Source organism: Schistocerca nitens, chromosome 2 (assembly GCF_023898315.1).
Source record: "Schistocerca nitens isolate TAMUIC-IGC-003100 chromosome 2, iqSchNite1.1, whole genome shotgun sequence".
Taxonomy (NCBI): Eukaryota; Metazoa; Arthropoda; class Insecta; order Orthoptera; family Acrididae; genus Schistocerca; species Schistocerca nitens.
The window spans coordinates 192,851-216,143 of record NC_064615.1 but is presented as its reverse complement, the minus strand read 5'-3'; the positions used below and the strand labels follow the sequence as shown (position 1 = coordinate 216,143).

The 23,293-nt window shown below is 44.4% G+C and overlaps 1 protein-coding gene across 2 annotated transcripts in view; it reads left to right on the top strand.

The window, feature by feature from the left end:
- Positions 1-22,842, top strand: part of LOC126235655 (cytochrome P450 9e2-like) — a 72,158-nt gene extending 49,316 nt beyond the window's left edge. The window contains exons 7-8 of one of the 2 annotated variants that reach the window (XM_049944371.1): positions 22,049-22,130; positions 22,776-22,842. In XM_049944371.1, the coding sequence (XP_049800328.1) occupies positions 22,049-22,130; positions 22,776-22,788 (95 nt within the window). In that variant the 3' untranslated portion in view covers positions 22,789-22,842. Of the gene's footprint in view, positions 1-5,778; positions 7,992-22,048; positions 22,131-22,775 lie in introns of those variants that run through there. The other variant, XM_049944370.1, reaches the window with a different exon arrangement.
- The last annotated feature ends 451 nt before the right edge of the window (positions 22,843-23,293 follow it).

Sequence of the window (23,293 nt, the reverse complement as noted above, 5' to 3'; positions counted from 1 at the left end):
ACCGCCCTAACAACTGCTTTCACCAGTTCTTCGGCGTATCCTTCGACATTCTCATCACCTTCTGGCAATGTCGGTATTTCACACTCCCTTGACAGGCGGTCCCAGTCAGCCCTGTTGTAGTTTAACTGTGTCTCCCACCCCATGTCCCAATGAGAATGTAATGAGGTTATGATCACTGGTTGTTACTTGATCCCAGACCATCCAATTTGTTACTCTGGTGGCGAGGTTTGGCGTGACCAGTGTGACATCGATGTTCGTGCCCTCGCCCCCACCTCCTGCGTAGGTGGGTGGGTTCCCTTGTTTGTTGGCGACCATTAACTGTAACGCCATGATGGTCTCCTCGGCTTTTTCTCCTCGATCATCCCGTGTGCCGCTGAACCATAAGGGAAACTTTGCGTTTATATCTGCTGTCATGACACATCGACGCCCCCGCAGCGCCGTGGTTACTTGTGTGAGTTTGTCTAAGAGTTCATCTATTGCCCTGCCGTACTGTAAGTACATATTGATGATGTACAGTACTCCGGCTGGTGATTGTAGTTCCACGACGTTGCACTGGTTGTCGGAGAACTGAGAAAGGACTGTGGCTCTTAGCGCTTTATTAATGATCATTATTGCTGCTCTGGGTTCTACTCCACTGTGAATTACTTGCCAATTTGCTGCTGCAAATGGGATTCGCCCAGCCTGGGAGTATGGTTCCTGCAGACAGAGCATATCCAGACTCCTCTCCTCCACGACTCTGTCGAGTTCCTGCATGACTAATTTACTGTTGTGTGAATTAAACTGTCCTACTTTTAAATGGTTCACGTGCAAAGTATGTTCTAATGTGTGATTCAGGCCAATTTTTGATTCAGTCGTGAGCTAGTCTTCCGTTTGTAATGACAGATTGACTGTAAAGTTCGTCGAGGTCGAATTTCTCGTTTCTCCTCTCAAAGACTTTTTTGACTAGGTCACGCAGGGCTCCGAAGTCAGTTGGAAGATTCATTGCCTTCAGCTGTATTTTATCAACAGCCTCCATTGCCGAGAAGGTGACGTCTCTGCCGTATTCATGACCGACCCACACCATATGTCTCAGGGCTGTGGTGAGGACCGCCGGCTCCTCCAGGCGTGCTAATTGTAATGCGTGTTCTAGGTTTGGGTATACCCTATTGGGATCTAAGCCCGAACCTTTTTGTGTAAAAGGGTTTGGAGAGGATGATGTACTACTTACGGTGTTAACTTGTATTTTTTGTTTTTATGGTGTTTCGATTTGTTGTTTTGCCACAGGATGCCCTTTTGGTCGTTCCAGCTCTTCAAGCGACCTTAGTCCCCGGTTTGGGGGAGAGGGAGCACTTATCTGTCCACAGGGGTCAGTTTGTATACCTGCATCTTTCGTATCTACTTTTTTGGTCTCAGTTTTGGTTGCTCCTTGTAAGAATTCTCTAAATCTGCTGGCCCTTAGTGCATCCCTTACCCTTTTACTCGGGGACTTTCTTTCAGGCTTCCTGTTACCTGATATGGACTCAGCCATAATCAGTCCTCGAGATTAGTCTTTGTTCTAGTACCCTATATGTAGGGCAGTTCTTTCCTGTGGCATTGCAGTTCCTTTTTTCCTCTCCTTGTGCAAGTGATACATACGCCTGCTTCGCCACAGGTTTTCCTAGTGTGATCTTCAGCGCCGCACCTGGAGCAAGCCGGCTTTCGCTCACAGTGTTCGCGAACATGGTCGAGGTCTCCACAGTTGTGACACCGGGGAACTACAAGGTAGTCCCTTACATTAATCGAGTGGAACCCCATGTATATTCTGCCCATAGTGGTGAGCTTACGCCACATACTCCCCGAAACTTCGGCTACATGATGCACAACGTCACGCTCTCGGGGTCCGGTTCTGAAGTGCAGTTTGAATTCTTTTTTGAAGTTCTCCAGACTCATGTCCTCAAAGTTCTGTTGATTTATTTTTTCGTAAACGTCATTTTCATTTATTGTAGTGGGCACATCATACAGGATCACTAACGGATTCCGCTATTTGGGCGGTTCATACTTAACAACCTTTTTAAGTTTGTTGTGATTGAGTATCTTAACTCTGTCATCTTCAGTGGCAACATCTACTATTACAACATTTTTTGTTGCCTTAACCTTGTTTATTTTTATCCTGTCTGCTGCTGGGTTTACAGTAGTTGTGAAGAGTTCTTGTACTTTTTTGATGTCCTGACCTGGCACGGGTCTTAGGAAGACTGCCGTGTCAGGTCTTTTGGACACCTTTGCAATGGTCTCTTTGGTTGTATGTGTTTTTGTAGCCGCCTGTGCGACCACCCCAGCCCATGTTTTGGTGGGCTGTTTTCGCAGTCGTTCACTCTCTTTTCCAAATTCTTCTAGTCGCCCCTCGAGCTTTGCACTAGCGATAGCCCAGGTGGCGAGTTCTTTTTTGATGGAAAGTACTACTGTATTACTAATTTTCCCGTTTTTTGTACTACAATCTAATAGTTGGTTGATTCTAGTATGCCATTCGGTTGCATTTTCTGCGCCCTGCCCCAGGCCCTCTTCAGGGGTGGGAACAGTAAGTGTCGAACACCTCGAAAGAACACTCCACTCGAATCACTCGTCTGCTGGTCAGCCATGATTGATTTGACGAGTGAAAAAGGTTGGGAGCCCGTCTCTTGCCCCGGACCGGCTCCTCTGGCATGGGGGGGGGGGAGGGGACTGATGCAGCTCGCCCACCGGCCTCGCCCCAAGGCCAAGGGCACCCTCGAACTGCTGGGTTCAGCGCGCCGTTGCCAGCGCACTGGCCCCGACGGTGGCTCCGTCGTCGACGATTTCACCCGACGCTTCTCGGCAACTGCACCCCGCACTCTGGAAAGGCGGATGCACCTCTCGTCCTTCGCCGCCTACTAGCCCGAGCTTCCACCTCTCGGCCAAGGACCCACCCCCACTCAGGTGGTGGGTCGGTCCCCCAGTCGTTCAGCGGTCTGGACCCATCGAACCTGGCCCAGGCGATGTCACCACCTCCTGGGTTTGGCAGAAGACGCCCCGGTTACCCAGGGGCGCGACGAAGCGTCCTTGCCGACTCGCGCCGCGATCCCACGCCGACAAACGAGGTCGCCGGCATGCAGAGCACCTGCTGGTCTGTGCCCTGCGAACAGAAGGGACTGGTGTTCGGTCCCTCGACACAGCTCCCCCTGTGCCACGCACCCTTCGCTTTCGCATCGGGTTGGGTCGCAGCTCTCCCTTTTGTCGCAAGGCAGAATGCCGAGCTTAACGTCTGGCACCACGGGAAGGCAGAAAGAGCCACTTGGGAAGGAGAGGCTATGAGAGACGCATCACTTCCCCTTGTGAGGACTGCCGCGGCACGCCGGACTAGAAGCGATACGCCCCAGTGCGAGCCTCCGTGCCTTACGGCGCGCCGGCAACGGGCAGGGCCGCGCCGTCAAGCGACCGACCTCACGCCTCTCGTTAATAAACAAAAAAAAATTACCCATTAGATGTTCGTTGTGCGCAACTTCTGTCAAATCGTAACAAGCAGTTTGGCAAGCTCCATAATTTTCGCGGCCTACTTGTGAAGCACCTCAAAGTGGTACGCTTTTTTCTTTAGCGTGAAGTGCAAAACATCCAAAATTGTTGATTTTGGCACGTCTAACTCGTTGGTTAAAGGTGATTTGATGCATTAGGATTTGTTTCGGTTGTTTCTCTGACACGCTGAAGAGTGTCTTGTGGTTCAGGAGGCCTTCTGGATCGTGACTCACCTCTTGTTGGTGCTGGCTTGTGAAGTCTCGAAGTAAACTCCGGTTGCATCTCCAGACTGTGCAATCGCGTCGTAACAAAAGCCACACATTCTTCTACAGCAAGCATTCTTCTCGATTACCCTTAAAAAGAAAAAATAGGCACTGAAATATATTATAATTATGTATTATGTAATGCAGCCATTATTTCTTAGAAATGGATCGAGACTTTATGACCACCATGTATTATGTTCATTAACCCATATTTCATTGCGTGTCAGAACAAAAAAAGTTGGGATTATTGGAGAATCAAGTAAACAATTCTGATTAATTTTAATCTGATAATTAATAATAAAGTATAATGGCAACAGAGTTACCATCAGAAAACAGGACTGAAACTTCAAGTTTATTTTAATGCTCAGTTGCATATCATGGCTGACAGATGCTACACTGTTTCTTAATCAAAGGTCAGGTTTCTAGTACACAGGTTTGCCTTGAAGATATTACGAGTTCTATCAGATATCTATGGTCTTTTATCAATATTAGTACCCAGAATGTTCACTTTGTTACGTGCACTCAATTTAAAGGTTAAATTATTTTTTATTACGTGAATATTCACGTTTCATTTTCTATACTTGTACATGTACGTAACTGACTATAACTACATTTTCAAAGACGTATACAGCGTGATTCCGTATCGATGTTACAAACTTTCAGGGGTAATGGAGAAAGGAAAATGTGCCTGTTTGAGGTAAGGGACCCTGCTCCGGAAACGATCGTTTCGAACGTTATATGCAAAAATCGTTCTGCCACCATTGAGAGTGCAATACATTTAACGGCATTGTGGGTAGGCAACTTCCATTAAAAAATGCCTAGTAAGCATGAGCTCTAAAATGCATACGTTTAGAGCTAAGAGCACTTGTTCATCTTGGACACTGTAAACACATCTCTTCTACAGCAAGCTCTTTGGTTTCCATGTTTTTGGAGGAGGCACTGAGGACGAAAAAACGAAAAACTTTCGGTAAACATCGCCACTAAAATGCATACGTCAAAAACTGTGGTCACTCGTTCAGAAGAAGGGATATGGTTTACAGTATCTAAGACGAAAAAGTGCACATAGGTCAAAGTTATGTATTTTAGAGCCCCTATTTAACACTTTTTTCTTGTTTAGGTCCATATTACCACCTCTGAAATTTGCCTAAATTACAATTTTAGGGACAACAGTACCAGTTCAAGTATTCCAAAGGTATGAGAACGATTTTTGGTTATAATTTTCGACTCGGCCGTTTTCGGCCTAGGGTGCCTTATCTCAAATTGGTACATTTGCCCTCCTCCATCGTACCTGAAAGTTTGTAGCGGAATCACTCTGAAACCCATTAAATATCTGGGAATAAGCGTACGGAACGAGTTATAGTGGAATGACCACATAAAACTAACTGTACGATAGGCAAATGTCAGACTGGAATTTATTAGAAATATCCTCAGGGAGGGTAGTCCACTCGCGAAGAAGGCAGCTGACAAAAATCTCGTTCGACCGTCATCTGAATATTGCTCGTCAGTCTGGGATCCTTTACAGGTAGGGCAGATAGAGAAAATAAGATCCAAATAAGAGCAACGCGTTTCGTCACAGGTATCTTTAATAAGAGAAACCGTCACGGCGATGCTCATCCAACTATAGTGATAGATGTTACAAGAGAGGCCGTTTGCATCACGGTACTGTTTGCTATTAAAATTCCGAGATCGTTCTTTCCTAGAAAGTTACCCACATTGCTCCTTCCTGTCTCGCGAAGGGACCATGTCTTTTAAATTAGACACAGTTCACACAGGGGCCTACCAGCCACCGTTCTACAAACAGTATCAGCCGCCATACGACATAAGATGGCGTTCAGAGAATAAATATAGTACCTAAGTTCCAATAAAAAGAAAAGCCGGGAGTTCTTCTCCCCCTTTCAGTATGGCAAAACACACGCCTGCGTGCAAAACGAGCCCTATTGGAAGAAGCTGAGAGAATGATATTCTTTTATCGAAATTTTTTCCTGTTTTTACGTATATTTCTCACCTGCTTCCTCATGTTTTGTTGTTGCAGCTCAGAGGTTCGCACTGATGGAGACAAAGGTGGTACTGCTACACATGCTGTCCAAATTCAGCCTGCAAATAGTTCCCAAGACTCCAGTGCCGCTCAAAATTCAGCCAAAGCCAAATCTCTTGATCCAAGGTGGCGCTTGGCTGGGCCTTCGACGCCGAACTTGACTGATTGAGTGCGGAAACGAAACTTAGTCTATGGCGACCTCAGTAGTGTGTCACATTAAGCGTAATGTACAAGAGAAACCGAAAGTTGATGTCACTTATTGAAATATTTACTTGCTGGATCAAAGAAAAGTTTCATATTATGCCGTTAGCCAGGGATATTCGAAGTATAGAATACCGCCATATTATTCACTCAGATGAGTTTTCGAGGTAATTAGTTTTCTTGCTTCCAGACGAGATATTCCTGATTTGACAAACATCTTTGTTAATCTCTAGCCTGTTTTATGACTGTAATTAGAGTCTTCTACATTATGTGTTACATGTTGCAGATTACGCTATCTTGTCAATAAAGAAACTGGTTTATAGAGTTTCACAGATTTTGTCTTGGTGGCTGAGTTGATGGGGAGTCGCGTTGAGACGCTACCTGTCACCCGGTTCCGTAAAACGGAGGGACACGACGGCTGTTGATTACCTCGCTACGTGAGAGTGCTGCTAGCGGACAAGCCCACCAGTCTCGTTACTTACTGGTGGGCTCTTTTAACATAGAAAAGTGATGGCTTGAAAGTGGGTGCTCTACCAGGTGGACGGGCAGTCAGTGGGCACCTCAGGGCCTAGTTTAGACTCAGTCACAGCCCCTGTATTACCGGTAATGCTGGCGGCATTACAGAAATTCACCTACACTAAAACTGCAGCGACAGTCCGAAGATTTTCAGGAAAAAGTAATAAAGAGTAAACACCTACAAAATAGTTAATGATCGGTATTTGGCAAGCAGGATGGAAGTATATGGAAGGAGAAGGGAAATGTATGGAAATTATCAGACTTGCTCAACCAATTGACCGCACAACGAGAGCTATATGAAGATATAAGTTTCAGGAAATTATACTCGCTGAGTTACGTTAAATGAGTGAGGAAAAATTAGTATTCCAGAATAGGAGAGAGGTAGGGGAGATTTTGGCACGTTTACGCACGGTCCGCGTTCAGGCAGAGCAGTTTTCTCGGGAATCATTCTTGCTGAAGCGCTTCCGATAATGGTTGATAAGTACTGCCACAAGCTTCGTGGCTTCAGCGGAATGAACATTTTAGTGTGAAGATCGTATTTGTATGAGCAAGGTGAGTAAATTCTGCTACTCGAATATCGAAGCTCCTAGGGAGCACCACCTTTAGAATTGACAATAGGTGAATTTACACTGATCAGCCAGTACGTTAGCACCACCTACCTAATATAATACCCGGTGTGTCCACTTTTGGTACGGATAACAGTGGCGGCGCATCGTGACATGCAAGCAGCGAGACCTCGGTTGGTCGCTGGAGGAACTGGCACATCAGTAGCACACACGAGTCACCTAGGTCCCGTAAATTCCGGGGAGAAGGCCGATGAGCCCTGGCGCCACGTTCAACCACATCAACTGGAACTCTCCGCTGTGTTCCTCGAACCACTCCGTCACATTCCTGGCTTCGTGACATGGAGCATTATCATCCTGAAAAATGCCACTGCCGTCGGGAAACATGATCGTCATGAAGGGATGTACGTGGTCTGCAAACAGTTTACGATACTCCTTATGCGAGCTCCTCTGGACCCATGGATGCCCACGTGAATGTTCTCCAGAGCATAATGGAGCCGCCGCCACCTTGTCTTTCTCCCACAGTACAGGTGTGAAAGAACTGTTCACCTAGAAGAGAAAAGATTCGCGCCCTCCCGTCGGCAAGAAAGCATCGGAATTCATTAGACCATGTAACGCTCTGCCACCGCGCCAGTGTCCAGTTTCGATGGTCTTCTGCCCATTTCAGCCGTAGTTGCCGGTGTCGCGGTGTTAACACTGGCACAAGCAAGGGTCGTCGGCTGCGGACTCCCACCGTTAGGAGTGTTCGGCGCGCTGTGTGTTCAGACACACCTGTACTGTGCCCAGCACTAAAATCTGATGCCAGTTTCGCCACAGTTCGCCGGCTGTTCTGTTTCACCAGTCTGCCCAGCCTACGACGTCCAACATCTGTAATGAGGGCTGGCCGCTCAACCCCACGACAGCTTTACATGACTTCACCAAGTGTTGAAGACACTCACCACTCGTGCCGCGCCTCCAGGCCACCACAGCCTGCCCTCGGTAAAACTCAGACAGATCGCTCGCTTTCCCCGTTCTACACACGGACAGAACGCTCACTGATACCACATGCACAGTGCGTGGGCCTAACTAGCAGTCATTCCTCGCCAGGAGACGCTGCTATGGCCCGGACTGCTCTATATCGATAGTTGGTCGATGGTCATAATGTTCTGTCTGATTAGTGTATCTGCGTATACAGGAGGTTATGCTACATTACAAGATACATTTGTACAACGTGAAAGCCTCAGAGTTACTACTGTAGTTTCGAAACTAATTCTAACATGACGATTTGGCACGTTTACGCACTGTTTTGGTTTGCCGTCCAATCTGATATGCCAGTCAAGAAAACTTCAAGACAGTTGCAGACACAATCTAAAAAAGTGGCAGCACAGGAGAATAAGAGATAGAAATTACTAAAAAAGGTATTTGAACGTAATGAATCTCAAGCAGAAAGAATTAATTTTAAGAGATCAACGACTGATAACGGCGAGAATTTGCTAAAAGCAAGAACAAGGAAAAATGTGGGTAGGCCTCCTCCAGATGTCACTATAATTCTGTCGAAAGGCGGGTCTGTCACGAGGTAACTCTCCAAGCTCTCCTGTCTTCCGCCACCTTTTTCGGGTCCGCTTCACTTTATGTCGTCTATCATTTTGTCTCTCCTCCTTCATCTCCGCCTCCTCTTTCGAACCAGTCCTTTAAAAGCGTCAGTTAACAAGCACTCTCATCTCAACGAATGTCCCGTACAGGTCTTCTTGCTTTCTTTTGCAACCAGTAGTAGTCTGGTGAAGAGAATGAACGCTGCCTTTGTATTTATTGATTGAAAAGATACAACCTATCAAAAAAAAAAAAAAATCACGAATGGTTCCACAGCTTTAGACGTAAAAGGTGAGCTCACGACGAATGTATCGCAGGAAACACATTTTTCGTGTGCAGCGCAGACAACGGTAATGAATGGTCGTTCAATTAGCATTCAGACTTCTGAGTACGCCATAGCACGCTAACAGCTGGAATTTCGCAGAAAAAAAATTTCCACTATAATTTTTGTGTTTTTTGTGTTAATTGATGTAGGTAAACCTGTATAAAATAAATTTAAAAACTTTACTAGTGCGTTTTATTTACTCATTAGTGTGTTCTATGATACGCGTAAATGGACTCTCACAAGTGCGTAATCCTGCCCTATACCCGATGTACGTTTACGCACTCGACCTCAGCCTATGTAAAATAGTTTTGCGCTCTTAAATGTAATGGTGAGTCAGAAGTATGTATTCCAATTTCTACTTTAAAATCGTGATGTAAAGTTAAACTATTTTAAACACGATAAATCCAACCAATTTTTTAAAAAAGATTCCGAAAGAAATCCTCGCAACTGTGCCTGAGTCTCCCTAGTGTCAGACGTAAAGCTGTGACGCAACAGATAGGAGGGGGACGACGTGCTGGGCATTTGCCCGCGAAAGACAAAAGTGTTGGGTTCGAGTCTCGCCAAGATTTAATCTGCAACGAAAACCCAGAGCTGGTGTCCGTGCAACAACGACGGGTCGTCCAAGCGACCCGTGGCTCGGTTTGCATTTCTGGGCCAACGGTGGGCGTCTCCATCTCTTATCTCGAACTGAATGGGGGGGGGGGGGGGGGGAAATCTGTGCGAAGAAACAATCAGAGATATCCGTGCTGTTTGCGTTCGCGTGCCCTGTGCATGAGATAGCGAAGTGCACCAGTAAAACAAAATTGGGAATCACGAAGATCCATTCCGAATGACGTCTGACCGTACACGTGAAGTCGTCTTGAGGTGCTCTGTCTGGTCCATGATACAGCCTCTGTGGCAACCACAAGAGACGGACTGGAATGGTACGAAGTTCTGGAAATAACCTGAAAAGAGAGAAACGATCTTTCCAGGCGTAATTGTTTTTTTGTTTCCGCTACACCTGTTCATTAAAGCACTACGGTGGAGGCCCCGGAGAAGCGATTGTACACAAATACAGTGGTAAGCCTTCAACAGCGTAATAGGTTAAAGATAAATCTGGTTGATTTCCGTCTGGCTGTTTTTGTGATGAATTCTAGCACTGCGGTGAAGTTCCGCCAGGAAAGAACGTCAGCCTCTCGCCAGGATAGTTCAACGACAGCGCTGCCATCTCTAGGCCTGTACACCTGTCGGATTTTTCTGTTGGGGTTTCCTATCTTTAGCCGAACTATCCTTTTCAAGGCACCACAAGCTCGCCCTTTGCCCTCTCCCGTTTCCTACAATCCAAGTGATCAGCATAGCCCCGGGCCCACAGGAAATTCGTTTCGTGGACGTGCGAATAGAATTTATTGTAAAAGCTGCGAAGAAATCGTAGAGATGTTTCTCAAAGTATTGCTGCCACAATTCACAATGGAAATTATAAATATCCTAACAACCTAATAGAGGCCGCCAATGCTCGCTGACTTTCATGAACACAGAAAGCACAAATACAGACTAATTTTAATAAATGAAGACGTGCTGTAAGTGTTCCTAGTACCAACTACATAAAATTCATACAAACCATATCATTCATAGATGTAGGATCTGTAATCATAAAGGTACCAAATTGTTATTTTACTCTGTGCATACTTCAAGGATAGGAAGACACTTTACAGAGTGCATTCGATCATTCAAAGAAGTTATCTGATGGAAACCACGACGGAATTTATAAAGCTAATACAACGGTAATGTTCTACAGATATAGTGCAGTCCGAATCAAAACTGTTTTTTTCGATGTCAAGACATTCAACAAAGTCTCATCATCCAGATATTTTGGTTTGTCTGAATTGACATGAAGCCAGTAAAGCTCTTGAAATGAAATAGTGGACTACTTTCTGGCCACCCAGAACCAGCCGTTTACAGATGTAAGAAGCAAAACATGAGTCACGTACGCTAAAGACAGCAGTAAACATTTCAGACAGATAAATGAAAGGAGTAAAAACTCTAGAAGAAGACAGAGATTGCAATACATCCACAAAGTAATTGAAGACGTTTACGCACGGATCACATTACTACTAATGGGTGTACATAAAGCCCGGGAAAATTTTCAATTATTTATTGCACAAGAACTAAACACTGTAAACATTCGATATGCGAACCATGAGTGACCCGGCAGACGTCAGTACGGAAATTGAATTCTTGCCATATTCGTTCCAGTACGGCATCGTCGACTGTGGCAGTCGCTTCCCGTACTGTCTCCCGGAGCTCTATTACATCACGTGGTAGAGGCGGTACATGCACCAGATCTTTAATGTGTCCCCACAGAAAAAAGTCACACGGAGTGGGAATGTTTCCACACAGTTTTGCATTGCGGTCCTAACTGATACCCCAGTGAAGGAAACTTTAAGACAATATCAGTTGGAAACGCAATATAAAAATGTGAGGTCACATGAGAATAAAAGGTAGCAATTGCTAAAAACGCTATTTGAATCCAGTGATTCTCAAACAAGAAATTCTACGGGATCATGGACTGATAAGGGAAAGAATTTGCTGAAAGTAAGAACAAGGAAAAATGTGGATAGGTCTACATCTGATGTCATTAGTGTTCTGACCAAAGGCAGGTTTTCAAATCGTAACGCTTCTATCTTCAGCGACACTCTTCTGGTTATTGTAATTTCCGCTTCTCTTCATGTCGTCTTCATCTTGTATCTCCTGCGTAGTCTCAGTCTGCTCCCACAAACTAGTCCTTCCAAAGCGTCTATTACGAAGCACTCCTGTCTCAACAAAGAAAATCCCATCCAGTTCTTCTTTCTTTCTCTTACAGCTTAGAGTAGTCTGATGAAGAGAATGAAAATTGCTTTTGTATTTAGTGACTGAAACAATACAACCAATCAAAAATAAATCATCAAGAATTGGTCTAGGGCTTTACTTGTAAAAAGTGAGCTCACGATGATTGTACCACAGGAAACACATTTTTTTGGTGTGTATAAATTGCATCTAAAACAGTGATAATGAATAGGGTTTTAATTAAGATTAAAATTTTTGTGTAGGGCATATTACGCTATCAGGTCGAAGTTTGCCAAAACATTTGTTTGGTACCAGACAAATTGTTTTACTATGTTCATTAGTGTAAGAAAGACTGTAACTTTGTTTCCTGCCAGTAAAACATATTTTGAAAAGTTTAGTAGTGCGTTTTATTTGCTCATTAGCTGTGTTCTATGTCTGCGTAAACGTGCTCACATAGGTGCGTGGACTTGCCCCATGATCGGGGTGTACTCACGCATCGACTCGAGTCTATATAAAATTATTTTGCACTCTTAAATATTGAGTGAGAATTATATACACCAAGTTATACTTTAGTAACCATGTCATAAGAGTAAACAATCGTAAACAAGATAAAACCAGCCAAAGAAATTTAAAAAATACCGAATGTAAATCCGCCTAAATCCGGCCTCCCTGTTCTTCCTGTTTCGCACTGGCTCCAGGACGTGGGTCGATGTTGTTATAGTCAGAACACGATTGTGCCTTCACAACGGCCAGACGTCACAGCAATAAAATAATCTGCCTGCCAATTGTTCCCCAAGGTTACTTCGGCCGCAACAGATTACATCCGGTTGCAAGAGGATGCAAGTCACGGACATCACTGATCAGCTGAGACGTTCTTCTCGCTACTTCTTACACAAATATACATCAGTTCACCCTTCCTGTTTTAAAAACAAGTTTGTTAATAGTCAGTACTTCTTCGGTTTCCCTGTGCTCTTCCCCTGCTTCAGGTCAAGACAACTTCCAGTTTATAGAACACACTACTCGCGTTTTCCTCAGCAGTCCAACCCATTCCTCCCATCTTCCTACAGCTGTCTTCACCCAGTTAAATAAAATGTTAATCAATATTTACAGTATTTACTATTAGTTAACTCATTCATTCATCTCCTTTAGCAGACAGTGTGATATCTGCTGCATGCCTGAGCATCTTATAGTCTGACAACATCAAAATTTTCTTATTATTAATTAGTTTCTTCATTGCAATTTACAAAAACAATAGTTCACGTCTAAAGTAGTTAAGATAGAGTACTTATTGCTCAGTTGGTAGAAGTGTGCAAAAACAATGTGTCTTCTGCATAAGCGAGAAGCCTCAAGACATTTGTAATGGGAATGGAGAGGTGTTAGAGAGCAACACTGCACCTAACCAAAATACCTGGGACACTGTCATTTAATCTTGCTGTTATCTTCAGGTCAATATGACCTGAAAAGGAATTTGTTCTTCCATAACCTTTTAACATTTAAATGGTATTGCTACAAGCCTGGTGACTGTTTTTCTAAACTTTCTAAATGCCTTAAATCTCAAATTTAAAAAAATACTTGTCCCCTTGCTAAAACTTAATTTGTTAGACTTTTATTCTTTGGGTCAGTACGACACGGGGGGCCATTCACAGAATGTGCAAATGTCAGAGTCAAGTTTTATTTGTACAAGCCTGACATATAAGCATAACTGTTTTTGTAGCCAAGCAAATACCTGATTCCTTATTGTTGAATGTCCGAAGCTCAAGTAACAATGCAAGTCGCTCACTGCATTCAAATCATTGTAGCACATTATCTCTAACAGTTACGTTTTGTCAGTTGTTCTGTGGAGACGTAGTTCACGTACCTATCGTAGTAATTTCTTTATTGTTACAATGACAAAACGAATACTTTCCGATGAGCATTTGGAAGCATTAGTAAACGCATCTGACAGAACAATAAAATGACACCAGTGATGACAACGTTCGTGCTTTATCTCATACAGAAGAAATTTCAGATATTGATACATCAAATGACAATGTGTAAGCTGTACAACTGACTCACTCTAAAGACAAAGTATCACTTAGAGCTTTTCCAAGTTATGACGAACGATAATAATCAGAGCATTGTGGTCGAAATAACTAATATTGAGAGTCGAAGAGTTTATGGGGATAGCTGGGAAGCATTAGATGAAATTACGCTTGAAGCTTATATTGACTTGTTATTATGGGCTGGTGTATTAGTCACATGGTGAATCAACAAAGAGTCTGTGGTATCCAGAGACAGATTGAAAGTTAGACGTTCATATTTTTCTGGGCCGTTGGCTATTGATTTTGTTGTTGCATGTAAACACAAACTCTGAGACTGAGATATTATTATCGCGAGAGGTAGCGAGCAAACAGTTGCTAGCAGTTGTCCTGGAGAAAAGCCGCGCTCCAGGACACATCGCAGCCTGCTAGTGGCGCCAGAGGAGATTTCGATATTAATTGAGAATTTTTTGGTGCTTTGCCTTTCTGCTGCGCGTAGTAGTTGGTAGCTTGCGCACTGGAGAGACTTTGTCAGATTTGTGTACGCTTACATTGAAAGTAATCATGTCTTTGTTGCGACCAGGTACGTGCTTATTGATTATAGACATTGTGGAATAATTAAAGTTTTTGCTAAACAAACTGTCCAAGGAGAAGAAAGATCTGAGTAAAGCTGCCAATTTATCAATCTCCAATTTTCCGAATATAACAAGTTAAAAGTTTTTATTGATTTCATTCATTTCTTTACACTGCTTAAGGCTTGTTGACTAAACGCCTCTGATCATTTAACTTCTATAAAACTAAAACAAAGGAAGTGTGATCAGTAGTTGCGTCCAGCATTTCACTCTGCATGGATTGTAGTATTTCTTTTGAAATATTTTAGCATGTTGCTGGATCCGATATTTTCATGCAGTTGCAGCGGTAAGATAAGGTACGTTGTCTGCTGCGTGCGGTATAACTGTTTGGAGATGTTAGAGAATATTCGCGAAGTCACAGTCAGATACTAGAGAACTGATTTTTTCCGATGTATAGGAAGAGTAATTAATTTCTGTTTTGTTATCTATCAGAATATTGACATGTCGGAGTAAGGGTTTTCATAATACAAGTTGTACGGCTACATAGCAGATTTCGTGATAACGATAGTAAAGTTTCATTAAATGGCCTTTAAGTTTTTTTAGAGAAAAAGTGTCCTGTCAGAGATGGAGCTTTACACATTCCCGTACGTCTTTCCCCAAGCTAATACTAATAATTACAATTTTTGATGATAGATTGAACTTTCAAGGTAGAGCCTTCTTTCCTGCCGTAATATTGCTGAAACGGTCCTATTGCATCTCACGTGTGTCACGTGTCGATGACAAGTATGATCGAAGAGCACGAAGAGTAAGTGACGAGTTGATACCTGTAAGAGTTCTGTCGGATAAGTGGGTGGAAATGCTTTCAGTCCCTTATAATCCTGGCGTAAGCAACCGTGCATGAACAACTGGTGGCTTTCTGAGGACGTTGTGCCGAGCAAACCCTCAATATTGGGTAAAGAATGGACATTGTGTGGTAGTGCTACTATTTATGTTTTGAAGACACAGATCTATACAGGAAAATTATCTGGACAAGCAACCGAAAAAATCAAAATATGAAGTTTATCGTGCATCTGACACATGAACTAAGAGGACAAAGTGTCACATGTGACAACTTCTTCACATCATATGCTTTAGGCCGAGGACTTATCAAAAGACATCTTACAATGCTGGTGACAGTAAGAAAAAATAAGCCCAAACCCCGCTAATCATATATACACTCCTGGAAATTGAAATAAGAACACCGTGAATTCATTGTCCCAGGAAGGGGAAACTTTATTGACACATTCCTGGGGTCAGATACATCACATGATCACACTGACAGAACCACAGGCACATAGACACAGGCAACAGAGCATGCACAATGTCGGCACTAGTACAGTGTATATCCACCTTTCGCAGCAATGCAGGCTGCTATTCTCCCATGGAGACGATCGTAGAGATGCTGGATGTAGTCCTGTGGAACGGCTTGCCATGCCATTTCCACCTGGCGCCTCAGTTGGACCAGCGTTCGTGCTGGACGTGCAGACCGCGTGAGACGACGCTTCATCCAGTCCCAAACATGCTCAATGGGGGACAGATCCGGAGATCTTGCTGGCCAGGGTAGTTGACTTACACCTTTGAGAGCACGTTGGGTGGCACGGGATACATGCGGACGTGCATTGTCCTGTTGGAACAGCAAGTTCCCTTGCCGGTCTAGGAATGGTAGAACGATGGGTTCGATGACGGTTTGGATGTACGGTGCACTATTCAGTGTCCCCTCGACGATCACCAGTGGTGTACGGCCAGTGTAGGAGATCGCTCCCCACACCATGATGCCGGGTGTTGGCCCTGTGTGCCTCGGTCGTATGCAGTCCTGGTTGTGGCGCTCACCTGCACGGCGCCAAACACGCATACGACCATCATTGGCACCAAGGCAGAAGCGACTCTCATCGCTGAAGACGACACGTCTCCATTCGTCCCTCCATTCACGCCTGTCGCGACACCACTGGAGGCGGGCTGCACGATGTTGGGGCGTGAGCGGAAGACGGCCTAACGGTGTGCGGGACCGTAGCCCAGCTTCATGGAGACGGTTGCGAATGGTCCTCGCCGATACCCCAGGAGCAACAGTGTCCCTAATTTGCTGGGAAGTGGCGGTGCGGTCCCCTACGGCACTGCGTAGGATCCTACGGTCTTGGCGTGCATCCGTGCGTCGCTGCGGTCCGGTCCCAGGTCGACGGGCACGTGCACCTTCCACCGACCACTGGCGACAACATCGATGTACTGTGGAGACCTCACGCCCCACGTGTTGAGCAATTCGGCGGTACGTCCACCCGGCCTCCCGCATGCCCACTACACGCCCTCGCTCAAAGTCCGTCAACTGCACATACGGTTCACGTCCACGCTGTCGCGGCATGCTACCAGTGTTAAAGACTGCGATGGAGCTCCGTATGCCACGGCAAACTGGCTGTCACTGACGGCGGCGGTGCACAAATGCTGCGCAGCTAGCGCCATTCGACGGCCAACACCGCGGTTCCTGGTGTGTCCGCTGTGCCGTGCGTGTGATCATTGCTTGTACAGCCCTCTCGCAGTGTCCGGAGCAAGTATGGTGGGTCTGACACACCGGTGTCAATGTGTTCTTTTTTCCATTTCCAGGAGTGTATCAAGCAAAGAAGATGTTCAGACTAAGAGTTCTTTTTTACTCAGGACACCACGGTCGTACTTTCCGTTCCAAGGGAGAACAAACAGGTTGTCCTGATGAGCACAGAGCACAACAGTGAGGAAATAAGCAACAGAGAAGATAAGAAACCAAAAATGATATTGGACTACAGGGCAAGTAAGGGAACAGTTGGCACATTGGATCAGCTTAATAACAGCTACACATGCAAGAGGAAAAGCAACCACTGGTCTATGATTATCTTCTACAATATTATTGATGTTTCTGTCTACTATTCTTTTGTGCTGCGGAGCGAAACAAATCCAGGGCGAAAAAAAGGCCTTTACAAGAGAAGAATATTTCTTTAACAATTGCGAAGTCTTTTAGTCACTCCTTACATTGAAGTGAGAAAAATGCTGCCACAAAATGAGCTGTCATCGGCCATTGTTAGAAAAATACATACAGGAAGTTCCTCAACACCAAGCTAGGCGGTGGCAACCAAAACTGCAAAGGTTCCGGATGCAAATTCTGTCCTTGAAGTTGTGACGACAAGACACAAATGAAGTGTTCAGATTGTAATAAACATTTTTTAATGCTCACGTTAGGTACCACTGTCCCAACTGTGAAATTCTAAGTAAAACTATTTTAATTTTTGCTGTGATTGAAGTTTGTACGCTAAGTAAAACACTGTTGCGTAACTGCTCACTGAAGGCAAGAAATTACATAATTATTTAAATGTTGGCTTGTTTATATTGTAACAAATAAACCTACATTTAAAATAATAATTTTAACAATTTATAATAATTATGCCCTTTAAGTATCACAGCGGTTCATTTACACCCGAAAGAGCATATGTGTATAACTTTTTTAAGGAAGCGGGGTTAAGGAACACTGCACTAATCTAAAAAGAAAAATTTATGAAAGGAAAAATATTATACGTAAACCAACTAGTTCAAAGAGGAAAGCGCAACGAGAACTTTTTCGATCGGCACTGGGAGTCTTTTCAGGCCGGAGAATGTTCGGAACCAGTATGGGAGGCGTCTGGCCACAACAAAGAAGCAGATGTCGCCGTAAATGAGACTCTCTGGATTGTCACCAGACGCCTGACGCCTACACCTCTCCACGAACTTTACCCACTTGCGGCCACAGTACCACTAAATATCAGATACAAATTAGCAAATGAAAAAGCAGCTAATCGGCAACGGCATTTGATGCATAATCACCAATCAGTTGCAACACGCAGTCAAGGTAGAACTTTATCCAGCGGGCAGTACCGCTAGAACACCGACCTAACATCCGTCAAGTATGATTACAGTAGGACTCTCCGCAAAATAAAAATCTGCACCCCAAAGCGGAAATCACACAAGGCCAGCAACTACAGTATAGTACATGGACAGCACTGAACAGATTAAGGACACGAGTCGCAAAATGCAAAATAAAATCGTTAAGTGAGGCTACTCTGTAGATGATCAGTGAATGCGGAGAAACACAGGCTACTGAACATTCACTCATGTGCCGAGGATCGAGTTTGGTTGCACAGCGGAAAACCTGCTTTCATGCAATGACAAGGGATTAAAGCTGCAAAGTTTTGGAAGAAGAGAGTGCAGATGTCCTGTCCCGCACACCGAAGGTAAAGTAATATGTCACAGTCGTAAATGGAACAGACACTTCCATTGTGGTCGAACAAGTCCGTATAACAAAGAACGGAATGGTAGGCCATCTTCCTGTGATGGACGTAGGCCTTGAAGATCAGCGTATCACACGCGAGGCGATAGGGAAAAGTGGAGATTGGACTTGTGCACCATTTTGAACATGGCAAAAGTCCCCTCCCGCTGGGTTCCGTGATTGCTCACACTCATTTAAGAAGTCCGCTGAACGAAGGCAACATTGAAAATGTTGCGGCTGTCTCAGGACACTCCACATAACTTGATCTCTCTGGATGAGCGCTGGATGGGTCCTTATCAGCCCGAGACAAAGGAGCATAACAAGTGGTGGAAACATACAGTTACCACCGCCGAAAATGGCGAAGACCGAACCGTTACAGGGCAACAGGGTACACAGTGTTTTTTGGGACTGCCATGGTGTGGTTCTAACAGATTTTGCTCGTAAGGGTCAAACAGACACAGAATCAGCTCGTCGCATGAATATGTCTAGTGGGATGTTTCTGCACCACAACGCCCTAACTCATTTTGCACAGCAGTTATACATGCTGCCTCTTTGCGCTGTCAAATACTGCCTTACGCCCCGTATTCTCCTAACACGGCACCCAATGAATTTTTCTTCTTTCCTCGGATGACGAAACCACAGCGATGCAGGATTTTCCATAATTAAAAACATGTGATATTCGGGGTGGAATACTTCCTCACAAGCCTAAATGCAGATTTCTACAACCTTTCTCTGCCATGTCATCAGTCGTTGGGAAAAATGTGTTGCATTGAAGGATGAGTAACCAGAGAAGAACTAACGCGACTGCTTAGTTTCCTTGTCGTAGCTTGATTTTTTTCGAGGTGATAACTAAAAATTTATGACTGTTCGTCGTATCATGTTGAGGTCTAACGGGAACTGACACAGGTTGAATCAATAACCTGCTTGTTTACAGCTTTTATTCTTTACTGCTCTGCTAAAATTGAGTGAACATCTTTCTCAAAAATCGTTGCTCGGTTCTATAAATTCGGTAACGATTTGCAGACGATCCGTCGTGCTATATCGACTTGTAATCCATCTTGTCCTCGTGATTTATCAAAACCAAATGATTATTCATTACGGTAAATGATAATTTTGATGAATATCTTACGGAGCACGAAGAGAAGGTTGATACGTCTATAAGTCTTGTCTGGCCATTTTTGTGAAGTGTGAACAGTTATTATACACTCCTGGAAATTGAAATAAGAACACCGTGAATTCATTGTCCCAGGAAGGGGAAACTTTATTGACACATTCCTGGGGTCAGATACATCACATGATCACACTGACAGAACCACAGGCACATAGACACAGGCAACAGAGCATGCACAATGTCGGCACTAGTACAGTGTATATCCACTTTTCGCAGCAATGCAGGCTGCTATTCTCCCATGGAGACGATCGTAGAGATGCTGGATGTAGTCCTGTGGAACGGCTTGCCATGCCATTTCCACCTGGCGCCTCAGTTGGACCAGCGTTCGTGCTGGACGTGCAGACCGCGTGAGACGACGCTTCATCCAGTCCCAAACATGCTCAATGGGGGACAGATCCGGAGATCTTGCTGGCCAGGGTAGTGGACTTACACCTTCTAGAGCACGTTGGGTGGCACGGGATACATGCGGACGTGCATTGTCCTGTTGGAACAGCAAGTTCCCTTGCCGGTCTAGGAATGGTAGAACGATGGGTTCGATGACGGTTTGGATGTACCGTGTACTATTCAGTGTCCCCTCGACGATCACCAGTGGTGTACGGCCAGTGTAGGAGATCGCTCCCCACACCATGATGCCGGGTGTTGGCCCTGTGTGCCTCGGTCGTATGCAGTCCTGATTGTGGCGCTCACCTGCACGGCGCCAAACACGCATACGACCATCATTGGCACCAAGGCAGAAGCGACTCTCATCGCTGAAGACGACACGTCTCCATTCGTCCCTCCATTCACGCCTGTCGCGACACCACTGGAGGCGGGCTGCACGATGTTGGGGCGTGAGCGGAAGACGGCCTAACGGTGTGCGGGACCGTAGCCCAGCTTCATGGAGACGGTTGCGAATGGTCCTCGCCGATACCCCAGGAGCAACAGTGTCCTTAATTTGCTGGGAAGTGGCGGTGCGGTCCCCTACGGCACTGCGTAGGATCCTACGGTCTTGGCGTGCATCCGTGCGTCGCTGCGGTCCGGTCCCAGGTCGACGGGCACGTGCACCTTCCGCCGACCACTGGCGACAACATCGATGTACTGTGGAGACCTCACGCCCCACGTGTTGAGCAATTCGGCGGTACGTCCACCCGGCCTCCCGCATGCCCACTATACGCCCTCGCTCAAAGTCCGTCAACTGCACATACGGTTCACGTCCACGCTGTCGCGGCATGCTACCAGTGTTAAAGACTGCGATGGAGCTCCGTATGCTACGGCAAACTGGCTGACACTGACGGCGGCGCTGCACAAATGCTGCGCAGCTAGCGCCATTCGACGGCCAACACCGCGGTTCCTGGTGTGTCCGCTGTGCCGTGCGTGTGATCATTGCTTGTACAGCCCTCTCGCAATGTCCGGAGCAAGTATGGTGGGTCTGACACACCGGTGTCAATGTGTTCTTTTTTCCATTTCCAGGAGTGTATTTCTTCAGTTTAGGAGAATTATTTTCTTCCTGAGGTATTCTTTAGACCTTGAATGGCTCTAAATATCTCATCTGACATTTCTTAAAGAATGTCTTTATCTTCAGTATTAACTATTTGTGTTTGTGATTCATCTCTTGAACTACACAAACATTTAAAAATCTTGGACTGTTTGTATAAATTCCTTTCTATTGTTAATTACTGTGGCATTTGCCATCTTAACTGATGAAATGTGGTCTCTATCCAACAGTGATTTCTGTGTTGAATTCTTCATGTCCTTGTTAGTTCAGTCGATTCTCTTACCATTTTATGTTGTGTTTCTCACTTCTTCTTGACGAAATTTTTGAATAGTATTGTTCAATTCTGCTGAATGCGTAATGTTCCTGCAGTTGTCTACTTGAAGAACTCATGTTCTCATTAACAGCAGCCTTCTTCCATTTGGAATTTCCTTTCCCTTTGATTTCTTTTCACCTGCAACTTCTTTCACTGTGTATCTACAGTATGTATCACTGTTAAATAACTGCCCCTTTCCACACAGTCTGTGTAACCTTACATCCTGAAATGCTGCACCCTGTTGTTCAATTTAATGTCTTCCCTGTGTTAAAGTAGTTTTTCTTGATCTATAGAATGTGGCTTTTAATGGTGCACAATCAGATTACTCACCTGTAAGCTTGGGTGTCCCACAAGGTTCTGTACTTGGTCCAATTCTATTTATTATTTATATAAATGACTTACCATGTAACATAGTTAGGCTGTCAACTAGGGCTTACTTATTGCAGATGATCTTGCAGTCTGTATAGCTGCAGAAACAGCACAGAAGGTGAAATATGAAGCAGACCAATGCACTGTCAAAGTTGAAAATTGGTGTAAAGATGATTCCCTTTGTGCCAACCGAAAAAAGTACAAGACCTGTATGTATCATGGAATAATAACTCAGAATTTGAGCAGATCTCAAATGTTGTTAATATCCCTGGAATCTCAATTGATTCAAAATTATCCTGGGGTAGCCATATAGAAAAGGTGGGAAGCAACATTTGCATAGGAATATTTGCTCTAAGGAAGCTTCGTCTTTGTCTCAATGTGCTAGTAGTTGAAGTGGTTTACTTTGCTTTAATACACAGTCACTTTTTCTATGGCACAATACTGTGGGGACATCAAAGCAAGGCTGCTAATGTCTTCAAACTACACGAGAAGGCAATAAGACTGATGTGTAGCTTGGCACCCAGGGCTCCCTCTAGGCGAAACTTTAAAAAATTACAGATTATGACCCTACCATCAATATTTATACTACAATGTATAATGCTTATTAAGGGAAACTATTCCAGTTATCAACAGTATGACATGCAACATAATTATAACACTAGAAACAAGCAGGACATAGTTCCTTTCCAATGTAACTATAAAAAAAACACAAAAGTGCTTCATACATGAGTCCATAATTTTTTTTAATATCCTACTCCAACATATTAGGGGTCTTTCAATTCAATAAGTCAAAAAAAGTAAAAGAATTTCTTCTTGAGCTCAGCATTTATGAACCTGGTGAATTTTTAAGAGAGCAAAGAATTTGGTATGACTACACTTTATGTGATTAGTTTCTATATGCTTCTATATCTGAGTAAGTCTGTAATTGGCTAAATTTACTTTGCAGTATCAGTTGCACAAGAAATTTCTCTGTTTTGTATTTGTGTGAAGGTACTATAATTATTTGTGTAATATTTATATTGTGTAATATTTTTCTTGTTTTTGTAATTATTTGTGTAACATTTATACTGTGTAATACTGACTTTCTTAATGCCTCAGATGATCTCTGAGGTCTCTACAACAATAAAAATCAATCAATCATTCATTACAACCGTTCTGACGAAAGGTGACCTCCAGATGAGCTGACTCAGCTGACAATCGCTCAGGGTCCGAGGTGACAGGGGCTCTGTTAACCAAGGTAAAAAGTACACCTTCACGTTGAGCCAGATGGTGACAACTCTTACCCCGCAGAAGTCAGTGTGAGCAGGCTTCCTATAAAGGGC